We start from the raw sequence: 12,294 nt of genomic DNA on the forward strand, positions 1-12,294 counted from the left end.
CTTTCCTTGGTTTTGTTATATCTATATTATCGATTATGTTATATATTTTTATATTTCTATTATTTGATAGGAGCATTCTTGTAAACAAGCTGCATTCATATATAATTAAATATGCCATATACATAAGATCAAATGAATAAATAAGATCAAAACGACCTTATAAAAATCGGATTCTTATCTTTTAACTATAGCAGGTACAGAGAAAGCAAAGGAAGTGATTAACAGGTATCTGAATTATGGTTTATCAATACATTTTTATGATACATGATAATAATTGTATATGATTTAGGCACAGTTAAAGTTCCAATTCCAGGAGGCCAATGTGACTCATCATTATTGATGGGATGCCTCAAATTCACTACGTTCTCCAGTCAGCACTATTGTATACAGTCTACTTCTTTTAGGATCATGGTGTGGATCAATTCAGCCACAATACATGTACAGCTGGCTAATCCCTTATGGGGCACCAAACAGGGAGAGAGTGGATTCATGCTTTGTCTGTTTAACAGACCAAAACACACTAGGCCAAAGTACAAGAGCGATAGCTGTAGCTAGACCTACATTATTTTGCCAATAAATGTATTTTCCCACTTATAATGTGGTGTTTAGTGATCAATCTCTACTTTTTGACATGAGTTACCAGAACAAAAAAATATTCTAGTAATTAGGTGTTTTTATATGTAACAAGGAACGTACATGGTTGTGGTGCTGTACTGATTTGTGTGGGATTTAGATATATAGAGCCTACTGTAGAACAAGAAATAATATATCTCAAATGCTCTATCAAGAAACGCATTTGGACTGCATAATGAGGTTTATTGAAATCAGCAAACTTTGTATGAGTTATCAGTGAGGGTTTCTAGCAACGGGGTTGAGTTCTGAGAAGATACCAATGGCCTTCTCAAAGAGAAGTAAAAGACATAAAACAGAGTTTTTTTTTATTACGAATCAAAGTTTATTGTGGACAGTGACAGTTGATAGTTCAAAATGGAGCTCTAGTTTAGTTGAAGTCGGTGATCCTTCTGAGGGAGCCGATCTTGGGGCTCAAGCCTCCCCAGTCGCTGAACCTCCTGTACTCGCCGGGCTTCACATAGTACTGCCTGCCCTTGTAGTTGGGCTGGTCGTACATCAGCCAGTGGCCATCCATGACGTTGCAGGAGTTGATGTCAGACATACGGAAACGGTCCTGGATGTTGGGGCAGTCGTCGCTTAGCTCGTTCATCTGGCCTCCCATGTCAGGACGATCGTACATTCTCATTCTGTACTGGCCACGGTGCTGTAAATGGATCAAACAGGTGTTGCATAGTTATTAGACAGTAACTGTATAGTTATTACATAGTTACTGCATAGTTATTACATAGTTACATCGTTTTTACATGGTTACTGTATACTGAAATGCAGTGTAATTTATATATTTCTTACATTTCATTAAATATAATGGTGATTTTAGAGATACATGTTGCTAAAGGCTTTAGTTGTGATTTAGATGTATGTTATATTCAACAAATTTGTGACTGATTAATCTGATGGCAGCTTCATGTTATATGTAGGTAGCTTATTTATGCACCACCACTCTCTCATAATTAATCAATAAAATACATGTAATATAATTGCAGAATTGAAATGTATCTGGTTATGACTTTGGCTCTACTATAAAACTAAATGTATGCCATATATTTGCATAATTCATTGATCAACTGTTACTTTCCTTCAAACCACTTTACAACATGTTGGCCCTAGATGTATTACATGTATTACTTGTATTTGTTTTACTTGTATTTGTGTTACTTGTATATGTAGTACTTGTATTTATGTTACTTGTATTTGTAGTACTTGTACTTGTGTTACTTGTATTCGTGTTACTTGTATTTGTAGTACTTGCATTTGCATTACTTGTATTTTGAACCTCACTCACCATGGGGATCATACGGCAGGACCTGATGCAGTCGTTGATGCCAATCATTTGCTGGTTATCGGGGTACTCGCCCCTCCTCACGAAGTACTGGTTTCCCATGTAGTTGGGGCGCTCGTAGACCATGAAGCATCCACTCTCAACCTTGATGGAGTTGCAGCGGTTGAAGTAGGAGTGCAGGTCGGCACAGTCGCTGCTGCACTCATGAGAGCGACCCTGGAAGTTCCTGTCTTCGTAAAAGATGATCTGCAACCAACCACAACATCACAGAATATCATTATCCCTAGAACTACAGGACTACTGTTGCTAAACTGCATGAGATATGTCTGCTAAACTAGTTGCATTATTTTATGTATTTGTAGAAACTGTGCATGTAACATTTATTAAATACTATAAAATATTACTGTAAAATTGTTTCGTTTTAATGCATACAAATCTGGAAAGTTGTAAAACCATGGCCTTCTTTCTTACCTTTCCCATAGTCATGTTGGCGGTGGATGGGGGTGACGGCTCAATGCTCAATGTCCCTCAGTCCAGCACTGTCTTTTATTTAAAAAAACACAAACAGGGCAGCTGTGTGATTGCACAGCACAAAGTATTGTCATTCAAATATATCCCTTAGTCATAGTGATGATGTTTCAATGGTGGGGGTGGGTGAAAAAAATCTGTTTATGTATAGGTGGCCATGCGTAACCAGTTATTGTTCTATCCCCCATGTTCATCACAATTCTCAGAAAACACTACAGTATACCAGACTGATACAGTACACTGCACAGCATCAGCAAAACCTATCACCACCATATGAATTATACAGTGGTAGCCAGCTACATGTTAGACAGCCAATACACAGGCCATGAAATGAGAATCCACTTAGCCTAGTTTATTCATCTAATTCAATCTTTGTAGAATAAATACATGGTAATTATCAATTTAAAGTAGCATATGTATTATATACTGCATCTAATCAGAGCGATGAACATGGCCCACACAAGACATAGATCTACCTTTACCAACATGGTCTTACCTGTCCTCGATATTGAGAAGCCATCCATGGACACCTTTGCTTTATAAGTCACTGTTTCATAAAGTCAAGGTTACAACGCATAGGGACTGCAGATGAAAATAAACTAGGTAGCTCAAATCTGGTGAAACATTTGTTGTGCATGGTCCCTGACAAATATACCAATAAGATAAATAGCCAAACAATAGAGAGATCAGAATATGCATCTCTATAATAAACCCATATCTGGCAGACATTTTAATTGTGTGATATGCCATCTGGTAATTGTGGTGGGATTATTGAATAGTTAATTACTAGAATATCCGAGTTCCATGTTTCCATTTGTTTATTGTAGCATTGAGTCATTGGTCAAGAACAGAGCCAGAGACTTGCTACCATTTGCAGACTGAATGTGATCAAATGATATAGTCAGTGATCATCATTGATAAGTATTGGTCCATCAGATACAATTGTCAATATTACATCAAAGTGAAAATATTTTGTTGAATCTGATCAGCTGAACATGCCATAAAAATACAGGCAATTTAAAATGGTGAAGAGTGCATTGCATTGGTCCTCTTTGTTTTTGTCTGAAGATATTCCAAAGTATCATTTTTGCCCATAGGCTTTGTTATCAGTTGTCTCTCCTTGGAACAACTTATATCCCATCATGTCGTTGAGGTTTGTTCGACATCTTCTCTGATTTCATTTTCACCTTCTCTATACTTTTATGTTTGCATTTTATCCCAAGAACAGGAAATTAGATTATCTATTAATGTCCAGTGATGGTGGGGTATACGATCTCTTGACTTCAGTGATTGTATAACTCAAATGATAGCAAGATGGCTTGATATCGGGTTGATGTTGGGTTGAATATTGATATTCAAAGAGTTATTGTCGCACCATGATTCCTAGCTATCCGCAGAGGAGGTAGCCACAACGTCCAATGAATTGAGAGGAGGGTATGTTTAGTAGTCCATGATTCGTCGAATGGAACCCACTCTGGCACTCCTGCCGCCCCATTCGCTGAATCTCCTGTAATGCCCAGGCTTTATAAGGTACATCCTTCCCCTGTAGTTTGGGTGCTCGTAGAACAGCCAGTTTCCTCCTTTCACATTGCAAGAGAAAATGTCATTGATGTGGAAACGATCCATGACGCTGGGACAGTCGTCCACCAGATCCATTATCTGCCCACCATACTCTATTCTCTCAAAGAGACGTATGTTGTAGGATCCAGGCACCTGTTATTGATTTGAGAAGGTGAAAAAACTATTATAATTGTGCAATCTTAGAACTTCTATCTTTATGTGATAATCAGAGGAGCATTACAAATCATTATGGTTACACACCCCCACCCCTGCACACACACACCTACACCAACTTGTTACACGTGTAATAAGTGACATTTAATCACAAGACAATTTAGCAATGATCTCTCAGGAGCATGTTTACCCAGAATTCCACACACATTATAATTTGCATAATTTCCACCCCAAATTAGAATGCTCCAAGTTTACTTTTTGAGAGTGAAATATATACAGAGTACACTATACTTATATCTGAACATACTTTTATAGCAAATGTACTATTTGTACTATATGAAAGTGAAATAAACATATAATACAAGTAAATGTTTTGCTTTTAGTTCAGGAAAAAGTTAACTGGTGCAATATACATTTATGAACTTTTGATAAACTGTTGATAAATACACATTTATTAACTTAATTTTCATAAGGGCAGTCATACAAACAGAGAGCTCACCAAGGAGATGATGTGGCACGAGTTGATGTTGTCATTGATGCCCATCCAACGATGGTAGTCAGGATACTCTCCTCGACACAGGTAGTACTGGTGGCCGGTGTAGTTGGGCTTCTCAAAGATCATGAAGCATCCACATGTCACCTTGATGGAGTTACACCGGCTGAGAAGGCCAAGCATGTCTGTGCAGTCACCACTGCACTCAAAGTGACGGCCACCATAGTTCTTGTCTTCGTAGAAGATGATCTAGGCATAAAGTTGATATCATGTTGTTAATATTCATAAAGACAGAACATTAATCAAGGATTGATACAAAGAATAGATGATCAAGGATAAGATTCATCCTTTCAATTCTAATAAATGGTGGTACAAGAATACCAGAACACAAAAACACCCACATGAATTCAATGGGAATGCCTGAAATTGATATTGCCATCAACACCCTTTTTACTATCCTAGTCTATGTTGACTTGGTGTACATAGCTGTTTTGAAGGCTTACCTTCCCCATGGTAGCTGGGCTGGTTGTGCCTTGTCGGTGTGGTCTGCCCAGCCCTTTGAAGACTCCACTTGTCACATATATAGTGAACGTGAATTGCAGACTCCGCATGTGCCATTCATATTGTAATACCCAGTGGTCTTTTGCACTTAGTGTCATTGTGTGGTCCTGAAGAGGTCAATGGGGAGGAGAAAATGTTGGGAACACTTTGTTCCCAAATGGACAGGTTATGGTGACATTTGGCTATGACCAGGAGATCATGTAGCTTTATTTTGTATGTACTCAAACATGACCATGAATGACAAGGTATCCATTGGTTGGTTTGGTTTCTTTCTTTTAGATCTGTGCCAGCCAATTATTTATGTGTCATTAGTTATAATTATTTGAAGTTATTCACTCTTTATGAAATATAGATTTCTCTATTAAATATATTATGTTATTTAATGTATTTTTGTGAAATAATTATATTTCATGGATTCTACATTCTACATGTTCACATTCTGTAATCACAACCATTACACTAAGTAAACCCATAGTAAAATATTTTAATGATAGACTAGAAAGGTTCATCCTATAGTGAATATCCCATACATCTTACCATGATATAATGAGCCAGTAATATAATAAGTAGGATTCACACAAGGAAAGATTTGGCCTGTTTTGTCTTTTTCACCTTTTTTATGATTCTGCTTCTCTTCTAATTGAAATGTGATGTTCTTTCCAATGTCTCCTCTACATAACTATACTTTCATGATTGGGTTGAACTGAACTATTTGGGATGGGGGGAATCTATCACACAGTTTTTTTTCTTCAGTATATAGTATAGGACAGTTTAGGTTTTTTTCAGTATAAAGTATATGACAGTATAGGTTTTTTTTCAGTATAGGTTATCTAAAATTATGTTTTTTGTTTAGATTTGTAATAAGTATGTTATTATCTGTACTATTATTTTGCAACCCTCAGTATAGAAATAGGACTACAGTGGGAGATCCTATTTCAAAAGCAGTTACAGAAATCCCAAATTGCCTGTCTATGTAGCTTGGCACTTAAAATATATGAATTAATGTTGTATTTTCTTAAATTAAATGTTATTATTTAATATTTTATTCATTAAATATTAAATATTAAGACTAAAGAGTGATGGTGGAATTGAAATACAAGTGTGATGTATGTTTACAAATGCATCTCTCAAAATGTTAAACTTAATGTGAGTGACATTTGTATATTACTTGAAAAGTATTAGAATTATTGTTTCAGTTATATAGGATAGTATGCTTACAATCAAACCCTTCACCCTATCCTTAATATCTATACAAACCTCTGATTTCTTTGTTCGATTCAGTTATTTGTAAGAAATTGTTCTTATATTTACTATTCTCCAAACAGAACATGTTCTCCAATAGCATTAGAACACTACTCGCTACTAGTTAGTATGTAATCAGACATATGAGCATACAAAATTGACTAACTATGATAGTTTATGCATAGACAAGATAGTTCTGGCCCTTCAAATATTTAGCTCTATAGGCTTCACATATCTACACCCTTGGCCTCCAGTGGAAGCAGGGAGGTCCTGATGCCTTTGAGGCCTAGAAGAGATAGCCACATAGTACCTTGTTACATTAGAAAGTGCTTTATGAATGCATTTATTGTGGATGTGTTACTCTGTGCAGCAGCCATAGATGCACAATATGGGGTAAAGTATGTTAATTCCATAAAGGAGGATAAACTTTTCACTTGAATGGCCTTTGTGTTTTTAAGCCATCTCAGAGTATCATTTTCTTATAAATCACTGGCTTTTAGACCGCTTTGAACTTTGGAACTTGTTTGTTTGGTTAACACTAAACAGTCAATTACATGAGGGTAGAGCATGAATGATCCAATACGGTATAATAGAGATCACGCCTTGACTCCTGTCTGATCAATGCCAATACTGCAATTGCTTTATTGAACCCTCTAAGCAGAGCGAGGATGTCGGGCATCGTGGTGCCACCCCTGCTGCTAACATCCACACTGGAGAGCAGGCCTGCAATGCTCAGAGAGCAAGAACAAAACTGAAAACACTTGAGCACTGACACCATTTTATTCAGTGTGTGAAACAAGGCATAAAGTAAACATTTTACAAGGACCCTTCCTTCCTTAGAGGTCCATAATGCGCCTGATGGAGCCAATCTTGGAGCTCATGCCTCCCCAGTCGCTGTATCTATGGTACTGGCCGGGCCTCAGGTAGTAGTGGCGTCCTCTATAGTTGGCCTGGTCGTACATTAGCCAGTGGCCGTCCATCACGTTGCAGGAGTTGAAGTCGGACATACGGAAACGGTCCATGCAGTTGGGGCAGTCATCATCCAGCTCCATCATCTGGCCTCCCATGTCAGAACGGTCGTACAGCCTCATCCTGAAGTTACCACGGTGCTGGAGGGGACAGAAAAGAGAACAGGTTATATTCCATGATAATCTGTGTTCTATATATAACTTTTCTTCATTGTTAACAAGCTTTATGAATCGTCAATACAAAAATGACTATTTAGATGCTCACAGAAAGGCTAGTAAGATGCAAAATGTAAATCTTAACGATTTAAGGAATTGAAGATTGATTATGTAATTGTTTGATATTGATGATTATCCACTAAGGATAACATGATACACCCCTCATAGATGGCTTGGTGATATACTATGATCAAAATCTAGATTATGTGTAAGTAATCTCAAATAAACAATGATACAGTAAGTAGATCATATGTGTTTGAGAAATAATATGAGGATATCAATATCCTTTAGAATAATCTTGGACAGTTCCCTTACCATGGGGATCATGCGGCAGGACTTGACACAGTCATTCATTCCCAGCATGCGCATGTAGTCGGAGTACTCTCCCTTCCTCAGAAAGTGCTGGTGTCCCATGAAGTTGGGGCGCTCGTAGATCATGAACATACCGCTCACCACCCTGATGGATTGGCAGCGGTTGAACATGGAGTGAAGATCAGCGCAGTCACTCATGCACTCATGGTGACGGCCACCGAAGTTCTTGTCCTCGTAGAAGATTATCTGATGGAAGAACAGGAATCATTTTCAAGTAGCATTAATAAGAAAATCAATGGAAAAACAACAAAGTAAAGATGTGATATTAGGCAGCCAACAGATATACTGTATGATTAAATTACTCTAAATAACAACTTATATGTGGTTGTATGTTTAAATATACAATGTGTTTGTATATTTAGTTTCTGTAAATGTAAAATGGCCTAAAACACTAACCTTTCCCATCATATTTGCGGCTGGTTGGTGAGCTGCTCGTTCTGCTTGCTGTGCTGTTGGCCAATGAGGTGGCTTATCTTTATATACATTCCCGTAGGGGGAAAGGTAGCAAAGGTGTTGTTATTCAAATCAGTCATGGAAGCATGTCAGCACAAACACGACATACAGGAGTTTTGCTACTCTTGTTGTCATATCCAATCATGGTGATGGATGTGTTCACATCCTAGCGTCCAGAAAAAGCCACACACATCATTGACAGGCAGGCACTGGAAAGATCAATGGTCTGATGCCACAATTGCTAAATCAGACCAATGTTAGCAAGCAATTGAATTAAATGAAGTAATTTGCTGTCATATTGAATTTGATATTGTGTACTCAAATCATCACAAATGTATGCATGTCAATCACTTAAGGTTGATGGACTAAGTTTTTTATGTAATATAGCTATACTTTGTTGGTATAGTCAAAATACTTCATAGCCATCTAAAGTTGTATAGTCATCTTATAAAACAATTTGATCCGTGATTGTACATGTTTAGTTGGGTTGGTATGTTGATTGATAGATCTGAAAGCCATTTACTGTATATGATGAGTATATAGTTCTCTTTACAGGAAGTTACCAAACATGTGTTGCGATGTTATGTGTTATATATACATAGTAGGATGAAATGTCATGCTTTGTGTGTGGCCCATTTTTCTGATTGGGAGCTTTGCCAACGTGGTATGTTTTTACAGTGTGATCCTGTGTCACCCTATGTGGCACTTTTGAGCTTTACATGTGTGGTCCTATCTATGGCATAGAACCCTGGGTGAACTCATCTATAGGAGAGAGGCAGCCAATAGCACCCAGACCCCGCCCACCATCCGTCCATCCACCCTTCTCTCTAAAGTTGTGCAGAAGAGTGTTGTGTCACTGTCTTCAGAGGAGTAAGCAGACTTGATATCAGAATGGGATGGGATGGGATATGTTTGTATAAGCTGTACTCTATTGTACATGTCAGATTTCCATATACTGTATATGCCATTAGCAAATCATATTTTTCCTCTTACTTTGATCTGAGAGAGCGCACAACTTAAGACCATAGTATACTCCTGAACAAATGATTTATATATACACTAGATCACTGATAGGAGGCGCTGTGTTGAAGCCACAGCGCTTCCATCTTCGCACTCCCCCAACATTGTAAGTACACTATTTCCATATCAACCGGGTCCATAACAAACTGGTTCCCTTCCAACTGGTTTATCACCAAACTGCATTTACAGTATGTGTGGCAGTAAATTGGTTTCGACTTTACCCAAATTGTTTAGCTAGCCTATTCAAAAGAATTATGACAAGAAACATTCACAATAGATTCATTTATTCAGAGTCATTCAGAGTTACCTTTGTAACTTAATAATGATCTATTTCAAATTCATGAAATATTTCAAATTCATGAAATATTTCGACACAGTCCTGTGTGTTAGAATAGCCATACTCTTCTATTGACAAGCCAGTGCCAACTAGAGACAAGCTGCGTTTAGGGAGGCAGAGAAGGTGTTCTTATCTAAAATTCGGTGATCCTACGGAAGGAGCCAGTGGTGGCGCAGGTGGCTCCCCAGTCACTAAACTTCCTGTACTCTCCAGGCCTCATGAAGTACTGGCGGCCGCGGTAGTTGGGGTGTTCGTAGAGGGTCCAGTAGCCCTCCAGGACGTTACAGGAGTAGACGTCACGGCTGCGGAAGCGTTCCTGGACAGACTCACAGTCCTCAGCGAACTCCATCGTCTGGCCCTGGAAGTTGGGGCGTTCATAGATGCGCATGCGGTATGGGCCTCCGCTAGTCTGCAGGAAGGGAGATAGGAATCAGGGTGTTCAGGGCATTCTAGATTATTGCTGTATTGTGATACTGTGTTGCTCCATGTCATTCACTATAATAACCGTCATGTCCTACCAAGGAGATTCACCCACTCAATCAGGTTCTCATCACAGAACCTAGGACTTTGCTGTTTTTTTGTAAAGAAGAAACCCACATTTGTTGCATTATCAACCTGCCCTCAGAAGGGATTTGAACATTCATAAGCACACATAATGTAACTAGTGACACAACATGCCCACCTATCCTAGAACATCAATCAGAAGGTAAACCCATTCACTCCATAGGTAAAATATTCTATGTTCAAAACTTCGTCATCGTTTGATTGATGTCCGAAGTATTACTGAATGGAGTAGCAGCCTGGCAGGGTATCCAGGTAACACGGCAAGGCCTCAAAGACAATTAGGTTGCTCACATAGGAGAAGGTACGGCAGGAGCGGATGCTGTCATTGTATCCCATCCAGTGCTTGTACTCTGGGTACTCTCCCCTGGTCAGCACGTACTGATAGCCTGTGTAGTTGGGACGCTCGTACAGCACCCAACAGCCGCTATCTACCTTGATGGAGTTACAGCGGCTGAAATGGGGGTGCATGTCAGCGCAGTCCGCATCGCACTCATAAGAGCGCCCCTGGAAGTTGTTGTCCTCGTAGAAAGTTATCTGTAGTCGGAATGGGAGGCAGGAGAGCACACAATTTAAGACCATAGAATATTCCTGAACCAGTGATTTATATATACACTAGATCACTGATAGGGGGCACTGTGTTGAAGCCACAGTGCCTCCATCTTGGCAGTCCCCCACAATTGTAAAAAAGCTATGGAAGCTATAGAATGCATTTGTTAATGTCTACATTTGTTTTTGCTACATTTATTCAATTACAGACACCTTAATGCATACTTTTAAATTATATTATGTGAGCTAAACATACAAATAAAAAGTATAAAAATGTAAACATTTTTCTTAAAGTATAATTTTCTTAGATTACTAATGTTACTGTCCACACTACAACAAATAAATACATGTTATTTTGTCCTTGCAACATTTAATTGAAATACTGTAGAATTCCATTCATTCATATGGAGGAATGCTTCTACTGGGGAGTGCCAATATGGCCGACCGGTGGCTTCAAAGCCTCTCAATGGCCAATACATAGAATCAGCAATCCAGGGTTTATATACATCATGGTCCTGAACACCACAATGGACTCAACTGCCATATGTTGTTAAATGCATGCATATGATTTGTGTAATTTCCTCTGTCTAATCAACTGCACCAATTTCAACACAAAGCCAATGTTTCCTCATGTAATCAAAGTCTAGGTAACGACAATAAATGTGTGGCCTTACTGTCCTGTTCAGAGACAGTTTGACCCAGGGGCGCCATGCCGTAAGTCCGGAGAATTTTGCATTTTTCAAACACCTGAAACAGCTTTTTCCTGCAATCTAGAGCCATAATCATTATGATTCATTATATGTAAAAAATTATAATAATTAATATATTTTGCTGCATATCTAAGCATACCTCTTGAGCTGTCTGCATCCTCCTGACTGGTGGTTCTTTTGTTTAAATAAACTAAATATGCTTCTCTGCTCAAATCTGGCTAAAAGATTGAAAGGAATGAGTCTTATTCAGTGCATTTAGTTATTGGTTGCTTTTCTAAAGTCTACCAACCTTGCCAGCAGGCATGCCAGCTCCTGTGGTCCTCTGTAGCTCAGCTGGTAGAGCACGGCGCTTGAAACGCCAGGGTAGTGGGTTCGATCCCCGGGACCACCCATACACAAAAATGTATGCACGCATGACTGTAAGTCGCTTTGGATAAAAGCGTCTGCTAAGTGGCATATTATATTATATTAAGATAGTTAGACAAGCTAGCTACTCTAACTTGATTGATAGCCTGAAATGGCTTCTTGGTAGCTAGTTATGAGGTTGGGAACCTATCTGGGCTAGCTAAAGCCAACTTCATACAATTGCTATGCGGCTAGTAGTAGCCTATTACAGAGAAAAAACAAACAAAGTGTAG

General features: G+C 38.7%; 4 protein-coding genes across 4 annotated transcripts; all 4 read right to left on the reverse strand.

Moving 5' to 3' along the window:
- Window positions 1-939: 939 nt before the first annotated feature.
- LOC121537041 (gamma-crystallin M2-like) lies at window positions 940-3,024 on the reverse strand. The gene is made up of 4 exons (XM_041844783.1): window positions 2,937-3,024; window positions 2,384-2,455; window positions 1,916-2,158; window positions 940-1,276 (listed from the first exon to the last, which is right to left on the reverse strand). The coding sequence occupies exons 2-4, from the start codon at window positions 2,396-2,398 to the stop codon at window positions 1,001-1,003; spliced, it is 534 nt and encodes a 177-aa protein (XP_041700717.1). The 5' UTR covers window positions 2,399-2,455; window positions 2,937-3,024; the 3' UTR covers window positions 940-1,000.
- Window positions 3,025-3,878: 854 nt separating this feature from the next.
- On the reverse strand, window positions 3,879-5,253 carry LOC121537042 (gamma-crystallin M2-like). The gene is made up of 3 exons (XM_041844784.2): window positions 5,171-5,253; window positions 4,674-4,916; window positions 3,879-4,153 (listed from the first exon to the last, which is right to left on the reverse strand). Exons 1-3 carry the CDS (start codon window positions 5,177-5,179, stop codon window positions 3,881-3,883), a joined length of 525 nt encoding a protein of 174 aa, XP_041700718.1. The 5' UTR covers window positions 5,180-5,253; the 3' UTR covers window positions 3,879-3,880.
- Window positions 5,254-7,231: 1,978 nt separating this feature from the next.
- On the reverse strand, window positions 7,232-8,498 carry crygm7 (crystallin, gamma M7). Its single transcript, XM_041843613.1, has 3 exons — window positions 8,423-8,498; window positions 7,970-8,212; window positions 7,232-7,579 (listed from the first exon to the last, which is right to left on the reverse strand). Exons 1-3 carry the CDS (start codon window positions 8,432-8,434, stop codon window positions 7,307-7,309), a joined length of 528 nt encoding a protein of 175 aa, XP_041699547.1. The 5' UTR covers window positions 8,435-8,498; the 3' UTR covers window positions 7,232-7,306.
- Window positions 8,499-9,969: 1,471 nt separating this feature from the next.
- On the reverse strand, window positions 9,970-11,058 carry LOC121536338 (gamma-crystallin M2-like). Its single transcript, XM_041843614.1, has 2 exons — window positions 10,677-11,058; window positions 9,970-10,245 (listed from the first exon to the last, which is right to left on the reverse strand). Exons 1-2 carry the CDS (start codon window positions 10,977-10,979, stop codon window positions 9,970-9,972), a joined length of 579 nt encoding a protein of 192 aa, XP_041699548.1. The 5' UTR covers window positions 10,980-11,058.
- Window positions 11,059-12,294: the final 1,236 nt, after the last annotated feature.

This window comes from Coregonus clupeaformis, chromosome 23, assembly GCF_020615455.1.
Source record: "Coregonus clupeaformis isolate EN_2021a chromosome 23, ASM2061545v1, whole genome shotgun sequence".
NCBI classification, from domain to species: Eukaryota; Metazoa; Chordata; class Actinopteri; order Salmoniformes; family Salmonidae; genus Coregonus; species Coregonus clupeaformis.

Coding starts and splice junctions, on each gene's coding strand:
- LOC121537041 (XM_041844783.1), bottom strand. Junction 1,277..1,915: donor CCTGCCGTATGATCCCCATG/GTGAGTGAGGTT, acceptor ATCCATTTACAG/CACCGTGGCCAGTACAGAAT.
- LOC121536338 (XM_041843614.1), bottom strand. CDS start 10,979: ATGGTCTTAAATTGTGTGCTCTCCTGCCTCCCATTCCGACTACAGATA. Junction 10,246..10,676: donor CCTATGTGAGCAACCTAATT/GTCTTTGAGGCC, acceptor CCCTTCCTGCAG/ACTAGCGGAGGCCCATACCG.
- LOC121537042 (XM_041844784.2), bottom strand. Junction 4,154..4,673: donor CGTGCCACATCATCTCCTTG/GTGAGCTCTCTG, acceptor AATCAATAACAG/GTGCCTGGATCCTACAACAT.
- crygm7 (XM_041843613.1), bottom strand. Junction 7,580..7,969: donor CCTGCCGCATGATCCCCATG/GTAAGGGAACTG, acceptor TGTCCCCTCCAG/CACCGTGGTAACTTCAGGAT.